At 47.6% G+C, this 26,819-nt stretch overlaps 1 protein-coding gene across 2 annotated transcripts in view; it reads left to right on the plus strand.

The window, feature by feature from the left end:
- OLFM2 (olfactomedin 2) overlaps positions 1 to 26,819 on the plus strand; it is a 55,933-nt gene that overhangs the window by 3,795 nt on the left and 25,319 nt on the right. Inside the window, exon 1 of one of the 2 annotated variants that reach the window (XM_031437323.2) lies at positions 11,362 to 11,572. The exons of the other annotated variant lie outside the window; for it this stretch is intronic. Within the exon in view, the coding sequence (XP_031293183.2) occupies positions 11,438 to 11,572 (135 nt within the window). The 5' untranslated portion in view covers positions 11,362 to 11,437. Of the gene's footprint in view, positions 1 to 11,361; positions 11,573 to 26,819 lie in introns of those variants that run through there. 2 annotated transcript variants of the gene reach the window in all.

Here is a 26,819-nt window from a genome sequence, read left to right on the forward strand (position 1 = left end):
CCATTTCAAGCCAACCCCCGCTCCTGGATGGGAGGCATCAGGAAAAATCCATCTCCTTCATCTTTGTCTAAAATTCCACCATGGCAAGTCACCACTATCTGGAGTTAAGATGCTGTTCCCCTTGGGGCTCCTTTAGAAAATGTAAATGTCCCAGGTGGAGGGAAGTAAAAGGAAATCTTGAGGACTCCCAAATAGTAAGTGAATTGGATATTTTTTTCCCTAGGAAACAGCGGCGTTGGGGCTGGGCCCAACATGAAGGAGCTGGGGCGACACCTAGTGGTAGAATGAGGTTTGTGCAGAGACTGTGTGTCCCTGTGACCCTGGGGAAAGGCGTGCAGACAGATGTCCCTATGTGTGTGGGGGTCAGTCAGGGTCCTGGCCAGGATGTGAGGCAGGGGAGGCACTTGCCTTGGGCGCAAAATTTAAGAGGGTGCCAAAAAGCCAGAAAAAAGATAAATATTATTTGAATGCAATATTTTAAAGAAAATCAAAATGAATGCAAAAAAATCTATGATGCACATAATATCAAAATTTTAAGTAAAGGCAGGATCCAACTCACCTCAGTCTAACCCTGGCCCTATAGGAGTGTGTCTGTAGTGTCCATGGGGGTGTGTGTGTATGTTTAAGAACTGTGGACTTGGCATTGGCCAAGCCGGGCACAGGGACACTTGTGTGCCAAAATCATGTCTGTGGGTGTGTGTGCACAGTGACTCTGGTTCCATGAGGGTCAACCATGTGGACGTGTGTGGATTTCTTAAGAATCCAGCAGCTGGTGTTGGCAATGGATTTGTGTCCCCAGGATTCAGTGTCAGTGCCTGGGAGGCAGTTACTTACTGTTTTCATTTATTCATGCCTTTATGCGTTCATTTGGAAAGCATCCATGGTGAGTCTTCTGTGGGTCGAGCCTTATGTCAGACGCTAAGGCTGGGCGACCGTTTGAGCTCTCAAAAGGAGTGGGATGGAAGATTTCACTTCTCTAAAGTGGAGCCTGGCTGGGCTGGGGAGAAGGGAGTTGTGACCGGAGTAGGAGACTTTGGTCCCAGTTTTGGGGAACTCTTGTCTTCACTGCCAGAGTGGAAGCCTGGTCTGACTCATAACTTCATCCATCCAGAGCTCAGCCACAAATCAAGGAGAAACCAGAAGGAGCAGAGAGGAGTCAGAATAAGTTCCAGGAAGTCTGTGTGCAAAAACTTACCCGTCTTGCTTCTGGGAGCTCCAGTACATTCTCAGCGCCTGTTTACTCTTACTTTACACACAGTTCTAACAATCCTGGGCACCTAGTGTCTAAGCCCTGCTGAGCAGATGAGAAGACAGGGAATCACATTGTGAGAAGAAAGAAGTGGCAAAGTCAGTTGAAGCCATTGAATGAAATGCCTAATAGCTTCTTACCTTTTAAGCCCTGAGACAATCCTGGTTGTTCCCAAGAAAAGTAAATGGTTAGCACGTGGTGAGCTGGATTATTTCTAGTCCTCATTTCTCTAGTACTTCCTGTGTGAACAACACCAAGCGAGGCACCAGGGATGTGGAGAGGTGTGACAGAGTCCACTGTGGGATGGTTCTCAGGGCCAGATAAGGATGTGTGTGTGTGTGTGTGTGTGTTTAAATAAAACTTTAAAAAATTGTGGCAAAATACTATCTTAACCATTTTTAAGTCTACAGTTCAGTAGTGTTAGGTATCTTTACATTATTATGCAACCATCACCACCATCCATCTCCAGAATGCTCTTCATCTTACAAAACTGAAATTCTACCCATTAAACAACTCCCCGTTCCCCCTCCCCCAGCCCCTGGCAACCCTCCTTCTACTTTCTGTTTCTATGAATTGAACTCCTCTAGGGACCTCACATGAGTGGAATCATGCAGTATTTGTCTTTTTGTGTCTGGCTTCTCTCACTGAGCATCATGTCCTCAAGGTTCATCCACGTTGTAGCAAATATCAGAAGTTCCTTCCTTTCTAAGGCTGAATACTATTTCATCGTATGGATGGAACACATTTTGTTTATCCATTTATCCTTCAAAAGACATTTAGGTTGTTTCCACCTGTGGCTGTTGTGAATAGTGCCGCTATGAACATGAATGTGCAAGTATCTCTTTAAGCCTTTGCTTCTAACTCTCGGGTGTACACCCAAAAGTGGGTCTGCTGGGTTGTATGATAATAATGTGTTGAATTTATTACTTTATTATTATTATTATTATTATTATTATTATTATTATTATTATTTTATTTAATGGAGGTACTGGGAATGGCCGTGTGCATACTAAGCATGTGCTTCACCCCTGAGCTATAGCCTCCCCCATTTGACTTTCTGATTCCAGCCCATTCTAAGGGATATGAAGCAGCTCTTCACTGTGGCTGCATTTCATTAAGAGTTAATGACACTGCACGTCTTTTCATGTATTTATTGGCTAGCCAAGTCCTTTGTTCATTTTGAAAATTGGGATGTTTGCTTTTTTGTTGTTTAAATAGAAGGATTTAAAGCCAGGAATGAGACATGGTTGGATTTGTGTGAGGGACAGATCTTCTGACTGTAACACGGAAGACAAACTGGAGTGGGGAGAGTAAAGGCGTGAAGACAGAATTATTTCAGGAGCTGACAAGACCTAAGGCAAATTGGTAGCGGCCAGAGGCTTAGCAGGACTAACATTTAGGGGGTAAGGGGAAGGTACCTCTCACTGTTTGCTGTCCAAGGTCCTCAACCAGGTCTACTGTTTCCTTCCCAAACTCCTCCTGAAATTCTGAACCAGGCGGGATGCTGGAGAGAGATGGCACTGAGACTCCTGGGGAGAAAGCATTTCAACATCCCTTCCAAACACCTGCTGTAACCAAGCAAAAAACTAAAAGTAGGCACAGGCTAGAAGAGTAACACCATCCATGTTCTGAGGGATGCAAAGCTGTGTATGTGTGGATACAAATTCATGCCTTTCTTATGTGTGAATGAAATACCATGGGGGCCAAGATGGCTGCTTGGACAGAGGCCACTTGGCTTCTTGCAGAGGACACTGAGCTTTGCTTGGCTTCTGCTTTCTAGCTTCTCTATTGGAAATTCTATCATTCTTACCTGCTGCACATCAAACAGAAATAGAATTTATGTTTTATACTTGATACCTTAATTCACATTTTGGAATAAATTTCCTTCATGACATAAAGTGTATCTACAAAGAAGTACGCAGATCATAAAGGTACAGCTTGATAAATTGTCTCGAAGTGACATAATGTTACCAGTACCAGATTAAGAAACAGAATTTTGCAAGAATCCAGAAGCCCCCTCTATGCTTCTCCTAGCCCCCTGCACCCCCCCACCTCCAAGAATAATCGCTGAGCTGACCTCTCTCACTATGGTTTGACTTGTATTTTAACTTAATGAAGTCATTAACTATGTAGTTTTTTTAAACCTGGCTTCTGTTACTCAACATAATATTTGTGAGGTCTCTCCATATGATTGTTTTGTGATAGATTGCTTGGTTTAGTTGCTTTGTGATCTTCCGTTGTGTGAATATATTGTGATATATCCATTCCACTGTTTCTGGGCATTTGGGTTGGTGAAGTTTGTGGCTGACACAAACAGTGCTGAAACAAACACTCTAACAAGTGTCTTTAATAAATACTCGTTCGCATTTCAGTTGGGTCTATATGTACAGCAGACTCTTTATTCTCAGAGATTATGTTCCATAAAGACCCTGCGAACGCTGAATTAGTGAACACTAAATCATCGTTAGATCCCTGCGAGCCTCTGGTCACAAAATTTTTGTCGACCAAACAGTATGCGATCTCCTTTTATGAATGTTTCTGTTTAAAACCACCTTATTTAATGTAGATGGTTGATTCATTAGCACCAAACTCATGGCCAAAGGCGCCCGAAACTCATACTTGAATGAGGCTTATTGATGAGTTGTGTTTTCTCTAAAAGACATTTTACAGCCTTCTGGCACCTAGACAGCACTCAGCACCGTGCATGGAGCCACTTAAAATAGCGAGATCACCAATAAAAAGCGCGAGAATGTGAAAATTTTGGCACTAAATAGGCGGTGAAAAAGACGCTTGTTTACAGTTACGAGAGCTGAAACAAGAAAGCAGAGCCCAGTGGTGCTGGGTCTCGCTGGGAACCTGCACGTCAGTGACTCAGTTTTTTGCCGCTCTGTGCGTGTCCACGAATGGCCACGAAAGCCCGAAAGTATTGGCTTGGGGGTTACAAATAAACTGTAGTGAGTAGACAAGTTTGACAATGTGGAACCTGCAAATGGTGAGACTCAAGTGCATATACCTAGGAGTAGAAGTGCTGAGTTGTAGGGGAGGAGATATTGCCAAACAGTCTTCGAAAGTTCCAAAGACTCTTCAGAAAGTTTACCAATTTACTCTCCCAGTAGTAGTGTCTGAGCGTTCCAGTTGCTTCACATTGTCACCAGCACTTGGTGTTGTCTTTCTGTTTCACTTTAGACATTCTTACAGGTGTGGAACGGTATCACATTGTGGATTTAATTTACATTTCCTGATGACTAATAATATTTAAATACCTTTTATCATGTTTATCGATCACTTGATTATCCACTTTTGTAAAATGCCAGTTGAAGACTTTTGCCCATTCCTCTATTAAGTTGTTTGCCTTTTTCTTGTATTTTGTGAGTATGTATATATTCTTATATATGTATATATGTTTGTATATATTCAATTTTATATCTGTGTTTCTATCTATCTATCTCATATAAGTTAACATTAGGATATGAGTTCTTTGTTGGACATGGGATTGCAAATATCTCCTCCTACTGTGTGGCTTGTCTTTTCAGTCTCTTAATGGTGTATTTGATCAACAGAACTTCTTAATTTGAATGTAGTTCAAGTAATAATTTGTTTCCTTCAAAGTTAGTGCTTGTCACTGTCCTGTTAGAGAAATCTTTGCCTATCCCAGAGTAATGAAGATATTCTTCTGTATTTACTTCTTAAAGATTTATTGTTTACCTTTCACATTTAGATGTACAATCTATCTGGAATTGATTTTTGTATATATGACATGAAGTAAGGATCAACATTTATTCTTTCCCCTCTGAACAGGTCCAGTTGACCCAGGACCATGTAGATTCTGGAGCCTGACTGTCTGCAATAAAATCCTGGGGGCCTTGAAAAAGTTTCCTTGCACCTCTGTGCCTCTATTTCCTCATTCTAGAAAGGAGAATTGTAATCCTATCTGCTGCATGGTGCTATTCTGAGGGTTAAATGACTTATTACATGTACATTGCTGCAAATGGTACCTAGCTCATGATAAGTACTCAATAAACCTGAGCAATTACTGCTATTGTTTCTGACAGTTATGAACTTTTTTCCTCCTGATAATTTTCAGGGCAGGGAAAAAAGACTCTTTCCATGGCTCCTGGTCTTAGTATGTTCAGATGGCTATACTAAAATACCACAGACTAGGTGGCTTATAAACAACAGAAATCTATTTCCTACAGTTCTGGAGGGTGTGACGTCTAGGATCAAAGTGCTGGCAGATTTGGTGTCTGGTGAGGCCCGGTTTCTCAGTATCTTCATCTTGGTGTCTTCCACCTCATGTGATAGAAGGGAGAGGGAGCTCTCTGGGGTCTCTTTATTTTTTTATTTTATTATATTTTAAAAACGTTTTTTATTGAGTTATACTCATTTTACAATGTTGTGTCAAATTCCAGTGTAGAGCACAATTTTTCAGTTATACACGAACATACATATATTTATTGCCACTTTTATTTCTCTGTGAGCTACCACAAGATCTTGTATATATTTCTCTATGCTATACAGTATAATCTTGTTTATCTATTCTGCATATGCCTGTCAGTATCTACAAATTTTGAACTCCTAGTCTGTCCCTTCCCACCCCCGTCCCCCTTGGCAACCACAAGTTTGTATTCTATGTCTATGAGTTTGTTTCTGTTTTGTATTTTTGTTTTTTGTTTTTTGTTGTTTTTTAGATTCCACATATGAGTGATCTCACATGGTATTTCTCTTTCTGGCTTACTTCACTTAGAATGACATTCTCCAGGGACATCCATGTTGCTGCAAATGGCATTATGTTGTCGGTTTTTATGGCTGAATAGTATTCTATTGTATAAATACACCACATCTTCTTTATCCAGTCATCTGTTGATGGACATTTAGGCTGTTTCCATGTCTTGGCTATTGTAAATAGTACTGCTATGAACATTGGGGTGCAGGTGTCTTTCTGAAGTAGGGTTCCTTCTGGATGTATGCCCAGGAGTGGGATTCCTGGGTCATATGGTAAATCTATTCCTAGTCTTTTGAGGAATCTCCATACTATTTTCCACAGTGGCTGCACCAAACTGCATTCCCACCAGCAGCATAGGAGTGCTCCCTTTTCTCCACAGCCTCTCTAGCATTTGCCTTTGTGGACTTTTGAATGATGGCCATTCTGACTGGTGTAAGGTGATACCAGGGTCTCTTTATAAAGACACAAATTCCACACATGAGGGCTCCACCCTTATGACCTAATTACCTCCCAAGACTTCATCTTCAAATACCATCGCATTGGGAATTAGGTTTCAACATACGAATTTGGGGGGAACACAAAACATTCAATATATAGCACTCCCCAACATGATGCTTTAAGGTGATGATGGCGACTGTGAGAAAGGGATATTTGTGGAGATAGATCTACATCAAGATCAGCTGGCGTTGGTGATAGCTTGAATGGAAGAATAGAGAAAGAGAAGGAAGGTAAGGGGCAGCAGAATCTGTACTTTCTAACTCTGGGTACCTCTGGGCCAGGACCAGGGTGAGGCAAGCAAGGAATGTAGGGTGCAAAACTTAAGGAAGAATTCATTCTCATTGCAGAGGTCCTTGGGGGAGGAAACCTGCAGGGAAAGTTTTAGGGATGCTTTCCCCTTTTACACAGTTTTAATGAGGTATAATTTATATACCATTAAATCCACCTGTTTAAGGGTGTGACTCGATGACTTTTAGTAAATTTGCAGAGTTGTGCAAACATCACCCCAATCCAGTTTTAGGATATTTCCATCACTCACAAAAGATCTCTTGAGCCCATCTGCTGTCCATCCCCACTCTCACCCCCAGCTCCAGGCAACCACTAATCTTATTTCTTGTTTTTGTTTTTGTTTTTTTTTGTGGGGGGAAGTAACTAGGTTTATTTATGTATTTTTAAATTAATTATTATTATTCTTTTTAGTGGCAGTACTGGGGATTGAACCTAAGACCTTGTGCATGCTAAGCACACACTCTACCACTGAGCTATACCCTCCCCTGTCACTAATCTTATTTCTATCTCTATATATTTGCCTTTTCTGGACATTCTGTGTAAATGAGATCATACAAAATGTAGCCTTTTGTATCTGGCTTCTTTCACTTAGCAAAATATTGTTGAGATTCATCCATGCTGTAAAATAAATCAATCATTTGTTCCTTTTTATTGCTGAATGATATTCCATTGTATGGATGTACCACAGTTTGTTTATCCATTCACCAATTGATGAGCATTTGAATTGTTTCATTCATTATGAAAAATGCTGTTATGAATATTCACATACACATCTTTCCGGGAACATATGCTTTCATTCCTCTGGGGTAGATGGAATTGTTGGGTCTTATGGTAACTTTCTGCTGAACAGTTTAAGAAACTGCTGAATTGTTTCTCAAAGTAGTTGCAACATTTTATATTCCCACTGGCAAGAGGTTTCAGGTTCTCCACATCATCACCAATACTTGGTACTGCCTGTCTTTTTGGTTCAGGTTGTTCTGGTGGGTGTCATGTGCTATTAGTCCTGTGAAACACACAAGTAGAAATGTCCAAGAAGTGGATGGTCTTAGGGATTTGAGCTCTAGGTGGCGATCTGAGCTGTAGATATACCTTTGGGAGCCTTAGCTCTAGATTCATTTAGTCAGTCAATCAATAATTTCTTGAGCACCTAATATGTGCCAAGCACTATTCTAAGCTGTAGGGAGGCAGCTGTGAAAAATACAGACAGGTAGGTGCCCTTGTGAGGCTGAAAGTCTAGTGGAGCAGAGACTATAAACAAATAAAAGGACAATATAATGTCACATGGTGATAAATGTTTAAAAAATAGAGCAAGAAATTAAATTAAATCAAATTAAATTAAATTAAAAAAATTAGGGCAGAATAAGGGACAAGAGTGGTGGGGGCTGCTATTGTAGATGAGGTGGCCAGAAGAGGTCTTTCAGGAAACAACAGCCATATCACTCAGAGTCCAGTCAGGGAAACAAAGCACTCTAGGTGTTTCAAAGAGAGGAAATTTAATATAGAGAATTGGTTAAGGGTGAGATGGAAGAGATGAGAAGCCAAACTGATGAGATGATCAGGGAATCCAGGAATAAACCACAGCACGAAGCTGCTGGAGGGACATGACAAAAGGGTGGTGTGATGAGAAAGCGGCTCTGTGTGGGAGCTGGGTTCATGGAGGAGACAGAGTCGCTGTCAGAACACACCCCTCACCCTAAGCTGAAAGAGAGAGGAGAAATGCCCTGGCCAATCCCTCCCTCCCACCCTCTAGTTTCCCTCCAGTGCCTCTCATTGGATGGGCCTAACAGGAAGCCAGTGTGCCAGGGAACCTGGGAAATGTAGTTTTCTGGAGAAGAGTAGGGCACGACTCTGTTCTACACAATGATAGAACAGAGATATAAATGAAGTAAGGGAACAAAATGCATGTGTATCTGTGGTAATAGCGTTCTGGGTAGAGCAGACAGCCAGTGCAAAGGTCCTGAGGTTGGAGTGTGCCAAATGGAACCAAAACCCTGGGAATGAGTATGATGGATGGTCCAGATATAGCATACAGAATGACAGGGACTAGGGATCTGGGACACATTTAGGAAGGCAGGAGACAGTGATGATGCAGACTTGAAGTCAAGGGACAAATGGCTTTCAGGAAGGAAGGAATGATCCATGAATACTTACTTGTGAGAGTGACTGAATGTGGGCTTGGGTGAGACTGCGAGACCAGCAAATTGTAAGGTCACTGGTGCCTTGAGTGAGAGGAGTTTTGGAAGCATACGGGAGCGGGGAGGTGAGGATGCAGAGGCAGCAAGGGCAGATGCGAGTATAGACCACTCCTTGGAGGTGCTTGGCTGGGAGGAGCCAGGACAGTTTCCTACATCACCGGCAGTGAGAGAGTGAGAGAACATCATGGGTTCCAAATTCTCTAAACTGGGAGGCCTTGGAGCCCAGTGGTTTTGGGGTCTGAAATCAGACCCACCTAGATTCAAATCCTGGACACTCATTTACCTGCTGGGTCACCTTGAGCAGGTTCCCTCTCCTCTCCGAGTCTAGTTTCCTCACTCATAAATAGGGAAGTTGCTGTACTTTTCAGGGGAGGTTGCATCCTCAAGCGTATTTGCAAAGTGTTCAGCACTCATAAATGCAAGCTGTAGTACAGATGGGCAAGGCGACTTCTCATTGTTTAAAGCTCATTATCAACTGCACATAAGAACAATGGCAGCTACTGTTTGTGAAACGCTTACCATGTCCCAGACCCCCAGCAAAGTGTTTTACAAGCACCATCTCTCCCCAGTCTCCTTCAGGTCACTCTGCTCCAACCACACTGTCCTCCTTGTTCCTTGAAGTCTTAGGCTTCTGCCCCAGGGCCTTTGCACTTGCTGTTCTTGGTGTCTGGAACTTTTCCTTCAGATTTTCCAATGGCTCCCTCCCTCACCTTCTTCAGGTCTCTTCTCAAATGTCTCCTTCCCCCAAACAACTTCATTAAAGTTTTCTCCCCTACTTAGTCCATATGCCCCTTGCTTCCAAATTCCTATGTATTTTACCCAGCACCCCCACCCCATCATTGTTGGCTCTCTTGTTCTATAGAATATTCATCTCCACAAAGGCAGGCATTTTTTTTGTCTGTTGTTCATGGTGCTTGGGACATAGTAGATGCTCAATAAATCCTTCACTTGATGCTCAGGACACCCGAGCCATTTACACGTATTAGGTCCATGGGTCCTTACAGTCACCTACTTTGCAGATGAGGAAACTGAGGCAGAGAAAGGTCATTGCTGGAAGTCATACAGGGGACACAACCTGCCTCTTGGTGTTGTCAAGCTCAGAGAAAAAGGATAGTTCAAAGTCCCGACCGCCATCCCTACACCCGTGTTCAGTGCTCCTCCCGAGACGAGTCCTCGGTGAGCAGCCACGGCCGGGGAAAGGCCTGAGTCATCGCCGCCTCCAGACGGCGGCGGCCGCGGGCTGAGGGCGACGGCGGCCACAGCCGTGGCGGCAGCGCGAGGTGATGCGGGGACGCCAGGAGGGGGCGTGAGTGCAGGGAAAACAGAGGAAATTAAAACCCGCCGGGCGATCCTCCTGGCTGCCTCGCCCCCGCCGCCGCCGGCTGGTGCGTGGGTAGGAAGTAGGGGGCACCGCACTCCCCTCTCCTTGGGAGGGGCGGGCCCCAGAGCTGGTCCCTGGGGTCTGGAGGAAGGTCCGAAGTGTCAGTTCCCCGCCCCCACCCCAAGTTCAAGTTGTGAGTGGAGACCCGCCTGGGACTTGTCTGCAAAAGGCTAGCTCCGGTCTCAGCCGTCCCGGGTTATAATGCCGCCCCTTGGAGTCATGGGGGTCCTCCGGCTGCAGAAGTGACACCATTCCCGAACCTTCATCCAAGTAATCGCCTCTGTTCGTTCGGGACCTGCCACTCTGGGCTTCCTTCGTCCCGAAACGACCGATCTCCAGAGTGGTCCCGGTACCGGAGAAGCCCCTTCCCCAAGGGAAAAGAGACCCTTGGCTGCCCGATTCAAGGGAGCGCACCAGAGGCGCCCCCCCCCATGCCTGGTTTTAGGGAGCTGGGGTCAGTGTCCTAACAGTAGGTGGGTGAGGACTTGTGACTCCAGCCCCCTGCCAGCTTTGGGTGGTCGGGGTGGGGCAGCTGCCCATTTAAACGAAGACGGTGCGCGGGGCGCTCTGCGAGGGGCTGCGCGCGGAGGGTGGCCAGGGAATACCTCGCGGCGGGGGGAGGTGGGTGGGAGGGGCGGGAACACCGCTGGGGGCGGGGCTGGGAATGCCACGGCGCGGGGGTGGGGGCGGGGCAGGTGGGGACTGCCGCCGGAGGGGGCCCCGCACCGAGTGGGCCGGTGCCAGGCAGGGGGCGCGGCAAGGCCCGGGGAGCGCGGCGGGAGCAGTCTGGGTGCCCCCCGCCCCCCGCCGGGCTCCGGGCCGGAGCCGTGACGTCACGGCGGCTGGAAGTGCCCGGCGCGGAGGCGCGGAGGCGCGGGAGGGGGTGGGGGGGGGCCGAGGCGGCGCTTTATAAGCGGAGCCCGCCGGGCGCGCCGAGCCGCAGCCCGCGTCCCCGAGCCCCCCGGCCGGCCCGGCCCCGGCCCCGGCCCCCGGCTCGCGCTCGCGCCCCTGGGGGCGGCTGGGTGGCGAGGGACGGAGCGCCAGGCGGCGGGCCGGAGAAGGGACGCGCGGCGGGCGGCCGCGGGGCATGAGGCGGGGGCGCGATGTCGGTGCCGCTGCTCAAGATCGGGGCCGTGCTGAGCACCATGGCCATGGTCACCAACTGGATGTCGCAGACGCTGCCCTCGCTCGTGGGGCTCAACGGCACCGTGTCCCGCGCGGGCGCCTCCGAGAAAATCGTGAGTGGCCGCCTAGCTGGGGGCGCTCCCGGGGGGCGTGGTGCCCGCGCTGCCGCCGCCGCAGCCCCCGGGGGCCCCCGCCCCCCAGCTTCCCCGCGCGCCGGGCCGGGGGGCGCCCTCCCGGGGCTGGGGGCTTGACGCGGAGACCGAGGAGCCCCGGGACCCCCAGCCGTCTCCGCACCGTTTATTATTATGATGACTTCTTATTATCAGTGTGCAGTGGCCGAGTGGCAACAATGTACTAGCCTTGCTCTGGCCCGGGGCGGAGGCGGCTAGGGCTGCTGACCTGAGCCTGGTCCGGACTGAGTGGGGCGAAACGGGAGCGGTAGATTCAGGGGGTTGGGTGGAACCCTGCCCCTGAATGGGGAAGGTCTCCAAGGGTGTCCACCTTCAGGATCTCTCCCTGTTTGTGCCTCAGTGCCTCTGAGTAGTCCCACGTCTGTCAGTCTGTCTGTCTCTCTCTCTGTCTCTCCCTGTCTCTCTGTCTCTGTGTGTCTCTCTCTGTGTCCCTTTCTCTGTCGGTCTGCCTCTCTGTTCTTTTTCCTCTGGTTTGCATCTCTGTTTTTCTCTCTGTCTCTATGTTGCGCTGTCTCTGACTTCTTATCTCTTCCTGTCTGTCTCCCTTTTTCTCTCCCCTGTACCCCCCAACCCCCAGCACCTCCCTCCTCATTACCTGCCTCACCATATGCTGATTACTTATTCCATGACTCGCCCTCCATAGGAGGCAGACGAGTCTCAGAAGGGCAGGAGCAGGGGCTGGGGCTCAGGCTGCCTCCAGACACTCCAGGATTGCTCCTCCTTCCCCCATCCCATCCTGTCCTCCTCCATCACCTCTATCCTGCAGCTTCCTTGGCCCAGAGTTTGGCAGGGAGCAGATTGGTGTGTGTGTGTGTGTGTGTGTGTGTGTGTGTGTGTGTGTGTGTGTAACTCCCTTGGGGTTAATGGTGGTCCTGTTGTCCTAGGGGGGAGGGGAGGAGACATCCTCCATTGCAAACTTCCTTCAGCCTCCTCCAGATGTGCCCTTCCCCTCTTCATTCTGGTTTCGGGACTTCTCCCAGTATGTAGAACTGGGATTCATGGAGCTCCCTCTCCTGCTTGATGTTTACCCAACTTCGCCAGCTCCCCTGTTTAGCCTCCAGTGGCCACCACACTGAAAAGAAAGAGGTCTTTGCTCCCAAGGGTTACAGGCAAGTGGAGGGGTGGGTACCATGTCCTGGGCTCAGGCTTTGTCCAGCCCCTGGGGGGATTATCACTGGGTTTGGCCCAGGTGAGGGCTTTCAGTCTAAATTCTCCAAATTGAAACCAACATATGACAATGTCTTTCCGTGTGTCTCTCACATCAAGTGGTATTTTCTGAGTATGTCCTGGTGTGTCAGTCTGTGCATGGGTTTTGGTGTGTGTATGGGGGTGTATCTGAGTGGAGGGTGTGAGAAAGCTTATGTGCTTTGCCAGCATGAGGGTCCAAGTGTGTCTGCCTGTGTATGCGAGTGCATCCCAGAATGAGTGTGGGTGTGTCCCTGGGTACTCACTGTGTCTGGGTATGGATGTGTCTAAGTGTGTATCTGCAGTTGTACGTCCCTGGCTATGAGTTTGTTTATGTGTCGTTGCATGTGTGCATGTAAGTTTGTATACATGAGTCTAAGACAGACATCTTGCTGTCACCTTCTGAGTAGGGAGACAGACAGTGTCTCATTGCAATCGGAAGCCAGATTCCCTCCCACCCCCATCTAAAAAGTGTGAGTCAGTGTAAATGTATGCATGTATTGTGTACATCACGTGGTGTGTAAATGAGAGCATATGCTATGTCTGGAGGATATGTACCTAAGTGTGTAAGTGCGTGTCTCTAGGTTATGATTTTGTGCATGTGTCTGTGCAATTATACACATGTGCTGTTTTGTGTGCGTATACATGCAGACATGTATGTCTTTAGAAGTGTGTGCATATATGTTGAAATGTGTGTCTATGGATGGGGTGTATGCCTACTTTGTATGCATGTGGGTGTATTCCTGTGTGTATCATGATTTTTCTGTTAAGTGTGAGTGTATGTGTACTCAAACTGACCTGTTCTCCACTCTAGCCCATCTGTAGCTAACAGGATCTTGATCCAATGCTTCCATGAAGTCAACCTCTGAAAGCTAATCGTTCTCCCATCCCTGATCCCCATCCCATCCCTCAGTCTCACTAAGGCTTGCCAGAAGAGCTCTCTGGAGTGAGATGCCAGGGAACTCAGGGTGGAACCTGGGAGGGGACTGTGACGTGAGGGTGCTTTGGAAAGGGTCTTGGGAGTCTGAGAGACAGGTTGAAATCCAGACTTTACCCCAACTTGCTCTATGACTTGCACTTGACTCTGGGTCAGTGACATCACCACTCTGAGCTGCCATTTCCTCTTCTATAAAATGGGAACGATAATGCCTACATCACAGAACTGTTGTGGGAAACTGAGGTCTACCATCTAGTGCCTCATCCATCCATCCTTCCATCTAACTCTCCACCCACCCAACTTTATAATTATCCTTTTATCCATTCATCAGTCCATCCATCCATCCATCCATTCACCATCCATCCATTCACCCATCCATTCATCCATCATCTATCCAACCACCATCCACCCACCCACCCATCCATCTTTTCATCCTCCTATCCATCTCTCCATCCACCTCCCTACTCATCTATCTTTTCATCCACTCATTGTCCATCATCTGTCCCTCCATCCGTCCTCTCATGCACTCATCCTTCCATCCATCTCTCTATTCATGCATCCACTTATCCCCCCATTCATTATCCATCTTCCAACCATCTCTTCATCTGTCCTTTATATATCCATCCTTCCATCTATTTTGTTTATGCAACAAAATTGTTGAGTGCCTCCTGTAAGTCAAGTATGTATATGCTTGAAAGTCCCTGTTGAGTGCCTGACATAGTAGATACTCCGTTAGTGACAGGACTCTGAGTCAGATGAATCTGGGTTTCAATTCTGATCCTGCAATTTACTAGTGGAATGACCTTGGGGGGAATTATTTAATCTCCCTAAGTTCCAATATCCTCATTAGTCAAAGAGAATTCAGAGTCCCCATTAAACCATGGAATCCATAAGGACATCTGTGTTTTACTCACTATTGAACCCTAAGGTCTGATGCATAGTAGGCCTACAATAAATATTTGTCAAGTGGCTGCATCAACAATGATATCTTCTTAAGGATTCATGGATTCCGCCTTCAAATGGAAACAAATGGCTGGGTGCATAGTAGGTGTTCAGTAAGGAGGGACTGCTTTGTTTATTGTAGCCAAACACATAATAGGCATGGAGTAAATATTTGTTGTGTCTAAATCAACAATTCACCTTCCGAAGGATTGGGGAGAACAAATGGAAGTGAGTGGTTATGGAGATGGTGCACAGCAAGGAGGAGTTGTAAGAAGGTGTAGAGCACCAACAAGGGGAAGCTGGGGGGTTCAGGAACCCAGGTGGTGAGCATTCCCAGTCATGAGACAGATGGTTGGTTGCTGGTATTTGACTTACAAAAGGACCTCAGTGAGGTGAAGGTGAGCCCAGACCCTCTGGACATTTTTGTCTTTGGCGTCCCCTCTCCAATTTGATCTGGAGAAGCAGCTTAGTATTCTAAGATATTCTGACCATCTCTGGAAGGGGAGGGAGCGAGGAGGAAGGTGCCACTGCTGCTACCTTTGGCCAACCCCCAGCCATAAAGCATCCCTGTGGGACGGGAGCCTTCAGCGGAATGGCTCCTCACCTGAGGGTCATAAATTCTGAACCAGACTAAGAACTGTCAGCCCCATGGCCAGCGGCTGCCATCATTATGGCGCCTGAAGTGAGTTACCTGCATCTTATATATTATGCCCTTGTCCATCCCCTTCTTCTTAATGGCTAGACAGAAGGAAGGGGATATGGGGGAGGGATATTCTGTTTGGAGGAGGACGCTTTTCCGTATAAGAGGAATGAGGAGGGTCTGAGCAGCTATCCGCAAAAGACTCTGCAGACTTCCCCTTGAAGAACCAAAGCTCAGAATCTATGTCTTCCTTCAACAGTTTTCTTGGGAGAAAGACCCCCGACACTCAGTATCAGGCAAGAGAAGCAAGGTTACACGCGCTAACAAGCCACCTCACACTGTAGTGGTTTAACAGAGCACAGGCTTATTTCCTGCTTGCGCTGTATATCCGCTGTTGGCTGGAGAGCTCTGTCCATGTTAGTCACGCAGGGACCCAAAATGATGGAGGCTCTATGGTGCCATGATCATTGAAGAAGCGAAAGGAAGGCACAGCAAATCCCCTGTCGGCTCCTAAAGCTCTTCCCTGGAAGTGACATGTTACTTCTGCTCACATTTCCTTGGCCAACACAAGTCACGTGGCATGCTTAACCTCAAAGAGTGTGAGGGCCACTTAATGTCATAGTGGCCCTAACTATGACCTGGATAGAGAGGAGTGGCCAAATATTTGTGAACAACCCTAAATATTGCTCCGCTCTACTGATCCCTCCTCCTCTTATTCTACTACAAGAATTCTCTTAGAGGGTATCTCCATTCATTCATCCATTCACTCACTCATTTATTCAACAAATATTTTTTGAGCACCTACTATGTGCCAGGCACTATTCTAGGTGTCAGGAGTATGACAGTGAACAAAACGGACAGATATCCCTGTCCTCATGGAGCTGGCATTCTAGGGCAGGAATGGGGAGAAATAAATAAGTATACAGATAAATCTGTAATATTCCAGGTGGTGATACTTGTGCTAGAAATAAATATAGAGCAGCATAAGGGGAGTGGAGAGTGATAGGGGGATTATTTTAGATTGAGTTGGCCTCTCTGAGAAAGTGACATTTGAGCAGAGATCTGAAGGAAGGACGTAGAGGGAACAGCACGTGCAAAGGCCCTGAGGTGGGAATATGCCTGAAATGTTGGAGAAACAGCAAGGAAACCAATGTGGCTGAAGCAGAGTGACTGAGGGGAAAAGTGAAAGGCAGGGAGGTGGTGGGAGGCACATCATGTTGGGGGGAGAGGAACTTGCAGGGGTTTTAGATTTAGCTTATAACTTCTCATGCATTCCCTGTCCTCCTTTCATGCTTTTCTTTTCTCATTGTACTTCCAACCTTTTAATATATGTGGTGAAGTTAACTTATTTATTTTGTTGTCTGATTCTCCCCACTGTAATGTCAGCTCCCTGAAGGCAGAGATTTTTCAAAAATCAATTTTTTTTAATGTTGTAGCCCCAGTGCCTAACTCTGGGCCCAGCACACATTTGGTGTTCAATACTTGTTAAGTGAATAAATGGGATACCAGGAAGGGTGCTGAGCAGAGGAGCAGGCATGGGGCTTGACTCAGGTGTTCACAGCTTCTCTCTCGCCCCTGTGGGGAGGACAGACTGTGGCAGGTGAATGCAGGAGCTGGGACACCAGGTTGGAGACCACAGCACAGGCCCAGGTGAGTGATAATGGGGGCTGGACTAGGGTAGGAGCCAAGGACTCTACTCAAACCCATATTGTGGGTTTGACCCACACCCGCCATATTCACCTGCTCCTAATTGTGGTTCTCCAGCCTCTGCTCAACATATGAGGAAATATTTACTGAGCATCTACTTTGTACTGGAAAGGGCCCTAGACTATGGAACATAGAGGTGAATAATGCCTTGACTTCAATCAGATCACAGTCTCATCAGCACTACTTGCGACGTGACATGGTATGTGTGGTGATAAAGATATATCTGGAATGTCCTGGGGAGCACAGAGGAGGGGCACTGAAATCAGCCAGGGTGTGATGGGGGTTTCCTAGAGGTGGTAATACTCAAACTCAAGAAGAAATTGGCCACGTGAAGACAGAGCAAGGACATCCCAGGCAGAAGGAGCAGCATGGACAAAGGCTCAGAGTTAACGAGCATCCTGTTGAGGACAGAGAGACCACAAGCAGTTTGGAGTTGCTGAAGGCTGTGTGCCAGGTTGGGAAGAGTGTGGAAGTGGCCTGAGTGGCCAGAGTGGTCATGTCACAAAAGGATTTAGCCTCAGGTGCCTGTACTTCATTCTGAGTGTCAAAGGATGGGAGACTTGCAGGTGTTTGGAGCAGAAAAGGAGTATGAGGCAAACTTGCATTTTCCAAGAGATCTAATTGTTAGAAAGTCCATCTAGATTGTAAGTGTGAAATTTGTCTCATTTTAACTTTTTCCCATATCACTTGCATCAACTCTAAACTCCTTACCTGGGCCCAACTCGGTAAGCCTCAGTTTCTTAGTCCATAAAATGGGAATAATAGTAGAATGTACCATATAGCATTGCGGTGTGTCTGGCATGTGGAAGGTGCTTATCAAGGTTAGCTGTTATTATTATCACTATTATTATTACAAGACCCTACCTGCCTGAGTCTTGGGTCTTGAAGCTCTCTTCCATCCCTTACTGTTCTTCTTGTTCCCTCCTTTGAGAACATCTTCCCTCAGCCCTTCCTCTAGCCAGCTCCTTCTCACCCCTCTGACCCCAGCTCAAGTGTCACCTCCTCAGTGAGAGCTCCCCTGAACACCCTAGCTAAAATGTCCCCACTCTATTATTTGAACCTACTATATTATCTTCTCAGGACTCATAATTATCTGACTGAATTCAACTTGGTAATTGTTTGTTTACCACCGACAGAATGCAAGTGCCATGTGAGCAAAAACTTTGTCCCTCTTCTTTATTCCTGGAATTTTCTCATTTGGAGCAGTAGGCATTTCCTGAATGGTCTCAGTTCTGCTCCATGAGACCACTGCCCCCTTCTTCCTCCCAGTGAAACTTCTGAGCCTTGATGAATATTTCTGTGACCCCCTGAGTCTTCTCCCATGGCTCAGAAGTGTCTGTTTCATAAAACTTTTTTTCTTGTGTCTTTGTGTGTCAATCCTGTTTGAATGGATGTCCAACAAATGTGCACATCGCCAACTTTCCTCACAAAGGTATGGACTGGCCTTGCCACCAGAGAGCAGAGTCATCCCTGACTAGTAATCATTGAGCCCTGCTGTGTGCCAAGTCCCATGCTGAGGGTTGGAGATACAACAATGAACAAGAGAAACTTCATCTCTTCCCTCACAAAGTCTCATAAGGAGACACAGTGAACATGGAATTGTGTGAATTGTTATATAATTAGATTGGTGAGGGCTATGAAGGAGAAGATATGGAGCCATGAGGGCAAGAAATTGGGAAGGGTTGGTCAGGGAAGGCTTCTCTGAGGAGGTGACATTTGCCCTGAGACATGAAGGATGAGTAAGAGCTGGGCAAAGACAGAGCTTGTAAGGTGGAGGGAGAGAGACTAAGAGAATAGAGTGTGCAGAGGTGTGGGATGAGATGGCAGGTGGTGTGTTTGAGTATCTGGAGAGATAGGCAGGGATCCTAGCCCACCAGGTGTTGCTGACCACCACCCTAGACCCCGTCCACTCCAAGCTTGACGCAACATATAGAAATAGCTTGAACTGCTGCCTCTGCTCATGCAGTCAGCACCACCGACAGCACCATGGACAGCTACCAAGGGAGGGTGATCTGGACCTCCGGGGTTCCTTGAGTGTAGCTAAAACTGGCTTCCTCCTCTTCCAGAGAGAAGCTCTGGTTTCTGCCTCTTGGTATTGTCATGCCCCCAGCATCTTTCTCTGGCCCTGGGTGGCTAACGTCTCTTTGTGAAGCTCCAACGGAGAGCAGCTGAGAAGCTGGGCAAGAAAGAAAAGCAGCCTTCTGGGGGAGGCCCAGGCGCTTTGAGAGAGTTTCATGTGGGGTTGGGTGTGTTTGTGTGTGGGAGTGAAGAAGTTGCCACTGGGAGATCTAGGGGGCCAGGCTGGTTCCCAGTCCTTGTCTCTCTCTGTCTTAGACTTGATGCTTCTCTATGTTTTAAATTTAAAAATTTAAAAAAATTTATTGAAGTTGCAGTGTGTCAGTTTCTGGTGTACAGCATAATGTCCCAGTCATGAGGCTTCTCTATTTTTAAACTCTGTCTTTTGAGTCTCTCTCTTTCTCTCTTTCATATTCTTGTCTCCTCAGCTATCCTTATTCTCTCTTTGTCCTAACTGTGTATCTACAATACATAAACATTCAATAAATGTTTGTTGAGTGAATGTTGATGGTTATCTCTTTGTCTGCCTATGTCTCATGTCTGCCTCTTTTTGTCTCTGTCACACTCTCTGTCTCTATCTCTGTCTCTAAGTCTATCTCATCCTTTCTGTGTGTCTCTGTCTCTGGGTGTCTCTTTTGTCTCTGATTCTGTCATCTCTGTCTTTTGGTGTCTCTGTCACTATATCTCTTTCATTTCTGTCTATCAGTCTATGTCTGTCTGTCTGTCTGTCTAGGATTCTGTTTCCATGTCAACATAGTTACTGTGTCACAGTCCAGGACCCTGACAAGGGATGGGGGAGAGACTAGAATTCTCAGACCTGAGAGGGCTCTTGAGACAGGACAGACCCAGAACCTGTGTTGGGTGTTGAGCAGGATTCAGAGAGAGGCAGGATGACCAGAGAAACACCAGCCCTTGAAGGCCCTGGGGAAAGATGGGGGAGGTGTCTGTACCCCTGGGGATGCTGGGAATGGGGGCCAAGCTTTGACGGGAGCCCAGGGTGAGGGGTAGGTGGGTGCCCAAGCTCTACGTGACTCCCTATCCTCCACCCCATCCCCACTCCCCACTTCCAACCAAGAGGGCAGCCCTCTAGGACCCAGCCACCAGGCCCCAGCGTTGGCTCCAAGATGGAACAGCTGTCTGGGCTGCAGCTGCAGAAGCTCATTTTGAACAAGGGAGATGATTGCAGGAGTGATTGGGGGAGGGAGGGAGAAAGGGAAGGTAGCAAGGGCCGAAGAGGAATCAGGCTTGATTGTAGCTGCTGCGGCAGCGGGTAACTTGCCCAGGAGATAGGGAGACTGGGCGAGGCAGGAAAAGGCAGAGGGAGGTCTGTCAGCCCAGCCGTGGTCCATCTGTCCCCACTTCTGGTCCTCCCTGTTGTGAAGTTTCTCCTCTTGTCTCTGGCTGTCTTTCCCTCTTGCTATATTTCACAGCCTGCATCTCTGATTCTCTGCCTGTGTCACTGGGTATCCGTGTTGTCTGTTGTCCCACCTCCTGCCCTATATTTCTGTTCCCCCTGCCTGTATCTCTCTGTGTCTCTGCCTGCCACTCCGCCCGGATCTCTGTGAATCTCTGAGCCTCCTCGCCTGCCCCTCAGTGCTGCCGTCATTATTGGAAGCACAGCTGAGTCTCCAGCAGCCCTTCGGACTGCTCTTTCTTTTGTTGTCACTTCTATGGTACTCAGGGGCTGGAGACAAATAGAAATGGCCAATTCCCAGGAAACGATGGGATCGTGTCCTTCCATAAAGGGATATTTACAAAGATATCTCAATTAAGACTAATTAATTAAGCGAGCCACTTCCCCTGCCCTCTCCCCCACCCTGTGGTCCTGCAGCCTCCTGGGAGGGAACTAGCCAATGAGTGGATGGCAGTCTGGTGCTCAGATGGTGTCTCAATGTTTAATTTATAACAGCCATCTCCCGGCTGCCCTATCAATCCATCTGGAAGGGCAAGGTGGCCTCCGGCGCATAGACTTGGGCAGAAGCTGTGACCCGCTGGCCCCCCAGAGCATGCTAGGGCATGTGTGTGTATGTTGGAGCCTGCCCCGAGTGTCAGGGCATGTCATAGCATGTTTGAACATGTTGGAGCATGTCTTCATGGCAAACATTTTCCTTCATGTAAGGAGCGTCCCATGGCCGCTGGGCATGTCTCGGACATGTTGGAGCAGGTTAGAATGTGTCTCTCAGGTGGGGAAAGTCTGAGCCTGGGGAGCCCCACAGGATGTGGCACCTGGCGGGACCCAGTTCAGGATGGCTCCTATGCTGTGCTATGAAGGTCTGCACCTGCAGATTAAGTTTCTATCCTCAAGTACAGGGCAAACTACACCTTGCAGACCCCCCAGCAGGGATAACAGGGGCATGACAATATCTACAGCTTCCAGGAGGAATTGATCAGCACCCCCCACCCAATCCTGCAGCTACAGTCTGAATTTCCCTGTCCCTTTCAGCACTGGTGGATCAGGAGGGTTGAGTTCCAACTCTTGATGTACTATTTGCTCCTCTGTCCTCTGTGGCTTCCCTCCCCCAGTGCATAGCTTCAGGGTCCTCATTTTTCCCATTGCTATAGTCCTCCAATGTCCCTTAGGATTACTTCTCAACCTCACCCCTGCCTGCCCCTTCCCACCCCACACAGTCTGCTGATGCAACCCTCAGGGCAGTGTCCATCAGAGTGATGGAGCCTTCAATATAATGACATGTCAGGTGATGTAGCCCTCAGTGTAGTGCCCGCCAAAGTGATGCAGCCTTCAGTATAATGACAGATCTGCCGGTGCAGCCCTTAGTGTGATGCCAGGGTAGCATTGGGACCATAAACTTTTTTTGAAATGTGACTTCGATTCTGCAGACAGGCACTGGCTGGGACATTTGGTGCAGTGAGAAGGAAGAGAAATTTGCTCATTCCAGTGAGTGCCTTCTTTGGCTATTCTAGGAGGCCAGGATTCCCCAGCCCTGCTGGCCGAGGCTGGCTCCATTAGTCCTTGTAAGTGCCATGTGACCTCAGCAGGACACCCGGCTTATTAGTAAAGCGTAAGTTCTGCAGGAATATTTCAGGAACTGGCTGCAGTGCTCATGAGTTATTCGGGGAGACCTAAGAGTGCAGCTGACAGGATATATACAGATGTCAGTTCCTCCTGAGAGGAGTGTAGCAGTGTTTGAGGATACAGGCAGATGGACACAAATGGATATGGGGAATTGTACATGGAAGGGTGTGGATGTTCTTGAATGGACACAGATGTGGAACATGTTTGTGGCTTCCGGGTAAACATACAGCATTTACATACATGGTACAGAGTGGCACATGGACTTGAGCACTCAAAGAGAGAGATAAATAGACACAAATGTAACCGGTGTACACACGTAAAGAGTCATCTGGGCTCACATGACTGCACGTGGGCTGGTGGGCTCACAAACTGCACGCAGTGTACATGGAAACAGAGTGCTTGTGAACATGTCTGAATGAGGGGAATGTTCATGGCCGTGGGCAACAGCGCAAGAAGCATGTATACTTGACTTGTCCGCAGATGCACACGGGCGTTCGCCTGGATTTACGGGAATGTGCACCCCTGCACATGGCTAGTGACAGATATGTCCAGATGTTCCAAACATGTCTGAAACTTAGATGCTCACAGGTGCCTGTGGGTAAACACAGATGTCCACAGACAGTCACAGAGCCCCTGTGTATACCAATACCCACATGCCACCATTTTCAGATGCAAATGACTAAATCCTCCCAAATTCCCCAGACTCTTGGCAAAGGGAGATCTCAAAGCCAACAAAAGTGATCTTGCAACTACCCCCAGACCCTTTTTGGAGGACCGCAGAAGGGAAGTCTTGAGTCACGCGAGTGCCTAGGTGACCCGGCAGTGCCATTCAGGAACACAGAGCCCTGAGCCAGCCTCGCTCAGGGTGTCTTAGCTGAGACTCTCCCCTGTTTGACAGCCCTTTCCCATCAGGGTCAATTATGGCAGCCAATGCTCAGAAATGGCTTAGAGTGGTGCCCGGCATGAGGAAGAACCCGATGTGTGTTAGGGACCATCGCTGTGACTGAGTAGAATTGTTATTACCATTATGCATGTTTCTCCTTGAAATGCAGAGAGATCCTGGTCCCCTGCATTTCAGTGCTGGCATCCACCCTAGCGTCCCTCCAGCCTTCCAGCTTCATCTGTTTCTCTCCTGCTCTCCTTTGAGAGAGTCAGTCCTTTACAGCTGCGGTCTCCTCTCTCATGGTGGGCTCTTCCCTGACGGCTCTCTTCATTCTCATTTGCCTCCAAGCATCGCAGTTCTGGTCTGTCTGCCTGGGGGTGGGCAGGTGTCAGAGAGTCTGTCTGGAATAGAGAGCCCCCTAAAATGGTCTGGGGGAATGAGAACTTTAGAAAAAGAATGCAAGGAGTCTCACAAAACCCAATGGCTAGGGCCCCAGGGACTTGGAAAGCCATCATTCACTCACTCATTTGGCAATTCAGTTTGCAAATATTTATCACCCACCTACGAGGCACCAGGTAGACAAGATCGACAGGATGCTTGCTGTCATGGAGCAGATATCTTAGTGGGAAGAGACCAGTAACAAACACACTAAGGAGAAATTATCACTCGGTAAGAGTGCCGTGCAGAGTTGAACGCAGGTGAGCGATGTGGTGAAGGTAGGGCTAATCTGGATTCAGGAGAAAATCCCCACCTGCTCAGTAGGGATATTCAGGTAGGAACATTCTCTTGGAAGGGTCTTTGGGAAGGGAGATGATGACAGACTTTGTCACTCATTCATTCATTCATTCACTCCACAAACTCTGATGGAGTGCCTGGAGTCTCAGGCACTGTTGTAGGTGCTGAGACACAGCTATGAATAAGATGAGTCTGCCTCGGTCTTGTGATGTGTCTATTAAATGGAGACACAACAAACATGTAAGCAGATACATAAACAAGTTGGTTTTTGATAGATATGGGGAACCTCATTTTGTCTGGACACCGGGGTAGGCTCTTGGGGGAGGTGACTTCCTTCCCAGCTTTACTGAGATATAACTGACATATAACATTGTGTACATTTAAGATGTACAACAAGATGATTTGATACATGTATGCATCGTTAAATGATCACCATGATAGGGTTAGTTAATACCTCTATCACCTCACATAATTACCATTTGTGTGTGTGAGGTGAGAGCATTTAAGAACCACTCTCTTAACAACTTTCAAGTGTGTAATACAGTGTTGTTAACTGTGGTCACCACGCTGTACATTCGAGCCCCAGAACTTATTCTCTTATATTTAGAAGTTTGAGGAAGTGACGCCTGACAGATGAGAAAGAATCAGCCATGGAAAAAAACAGGGAGAAAAGCATTTTGGGAGAGGGAACCACAGGGCAAATGCTCTGACATGGAAACAAGCTTCATGCCTTCTGGAAAGAGGGCCAGGGTGGCTTGAGAGGAGGAGAGGTAAGGTCGTGCAGGTGGGCAGGGGACACTGCATGCAGAGCCTCACAGGCCAAAGTGAGTTGTTGGGTTTTACTCTCAATGCAGTGAGAAGCTGCTGGACAGGTTGCAGCAGAGAGGAGAGCTGTGATCTGATTCACATTGTTTAAAGCTCCTTCTAACCTCTGTGATGGGGAACGGATTCCAGAGAGTAAGTGTGGAAGCAGGGAGATCAGGGAAGAGGTGACTGCAATAGTCCAAGCAAAAGCCAGTGGTGGCAGGGCCGGGATAGAAGCATCTGGAGTGGTGGGTGGTGGGCAGATTTGGCACATGTCTTAGAAGGAGACCCATCCAGACTTACTGATGGATCCAACGTCAAGGGTGAAATGGGGTGGTGTTTGAAGAGAAGCATGAGACCTAGGGAGCATTTCTAAAAGATCAGGGGGACCAGAGCATACCAGTATCAGCCTCTTAATAGCCAAGAAGATATAATGTCTCAACCCCCTTCTAAGCTCCACAGAAGGCCATTTATTCCCCAAGAGTCCCCCCACCCTACTCCCTGGGGGCCCTGTATTCTCTTGGTCATCCCTGCCTCCGACTTCCTGATTCTGCCAAATTATTACCTCCACTTGGTGTCTTGGGCCTTTTGGTCTCTGCTCCCACCTTTACCTGGACTGAAAACTCAGTCCTTAGGTCATGGAGAGCAACTGCCCGGGCAAGTCACTCAAACTTCATCCTGAAGGCAGTGGGGACATTTATCCATCCATGAATGTATTCAGCAAGTATTTCTGAAGACCTACTATGTGTCCTCCACAGGAGACAAGATGGTGATCCAAGCAGATGGGTGCATGGAGCCTCCTTCAAAATGAGACAGGGGATAATCAAATATTCAGGAATACAGATAAATGGCAGCTGTGATAACAGTTGAGGAGAAGATTCTTGGTGTTGCAGGGGCCTCTAATAAGGGGATTTGATCTAATTTGGAAGGTCAGAGGAAGTAAGAGCTGAGACCTGAAGCAGAGAGCAAGGGGTATTCCAGGCAGTGAGAACTGCTTATGCAAAGGCTCTGGTGTGAGGGCAAGTATAGACAGTATGACAGACCAAAGAAGGCCTTGGAGGGGAAAGGCAGTGTAGGATGAAAGCAGACTGTGAATAAAAGGCAGACCTGCAGCGCCTTGTGGCTGTGCTAAGTAGTTTTAACTGTATCCTGAGAATAAAATAAATCTACCAGTGAGGTTTTGTTTGGAAGGATGATATGATCAGATGTGCACTGTAAAAGTTCTCTGAGGCTCCCATGTGAGGAGTGGACAGGTAAGAGAAATGGTAGGTCAAGACAGACCAGATAGATTTCTGAATTGTAAGGGTGGCTTGGGTCACAGAGTGGTGATAGAGAATGGAGAACCATGCATAAATTGTAACAATATCTAGGAGGTGAAGTCAACCAGACTTAGTGATGGAGTGGAAATGGGGGTGAGGATAATGCCTGAGCATCTGAACCACTAGCCTGGGAGACTGGAGATAGTGACACAGGGACTACTGGATGAGAACTAGGTTCAAGAGAGAAGATCTTGCATTTCATTTTAAGCATTTTAGGATTGAGGTGCTTTCGAGATATCCAGGAGTTGGGGGTGCAGGTGGAATCAAAGAGTCAGATATATATATATATATGGGCTTGGAGTTCTGAGGACATACATACATGCAGGTCATGATAGGACATTTGATAAGAGTAAGTACCCTTAGAGAAAGGTTGAAGTAAAGAGAGAGCCCAAGGCTGAGTCTAGAACAGTGGTTCTCAACCGGAAGATGATTTTGCACCCAGGGGACATTTGGCAATGTCTGGAGACATTCTGTTGTCACAACTGGGAGGGGATTCTCTTGGCACCCAGTGGGTAGAAGCCAAAAATGCTGTTGAACATCCTGCAGAGCACACAATTGTTATCTGACCAAAATATCAATTGTACTCATTTTGAGCTACCCTGCTCTAGAGTAACAGTTAATGGTCAGGTGGAGGAAGATGAGTCTGCAATGGAGATGCACTGAGGTAGGAAGAACCAGGCAAGCATGTGTGATGGCAGCCAAGGGGAGGAGATACATCAGGAAAGAGAAGTCAACAGAGTCCAGTCCTGCTGAGACATCAAGGTAGATGGCAGGCTGAAAGACTTCCACTGGATTTAGAACCATGGAGGCCATTGGTGGGCTTTGCAAGAGCTGTGTTGGGGGTATGATGGGGTCAGAAACCAGATAGGAGTGGTGATGGGGTGAGTTCAAGAAGTGAGGGAATGGA

The sequence above is a fragment of the Camelus dromedarius genome, chromosome 27 (genome assembly GCF_036321535.1).
Source record: "Camelus dromedarius isolate mCamDro1 chromosome 27, mCamDro1.pat, whole genome shotgun sequence".
Lineage (NCBI taxonomy): Eukaryota > Metazoa > Chordata > Mammalia > Artiodactyla > Camelidae > Camelus > Camelus dromedarius.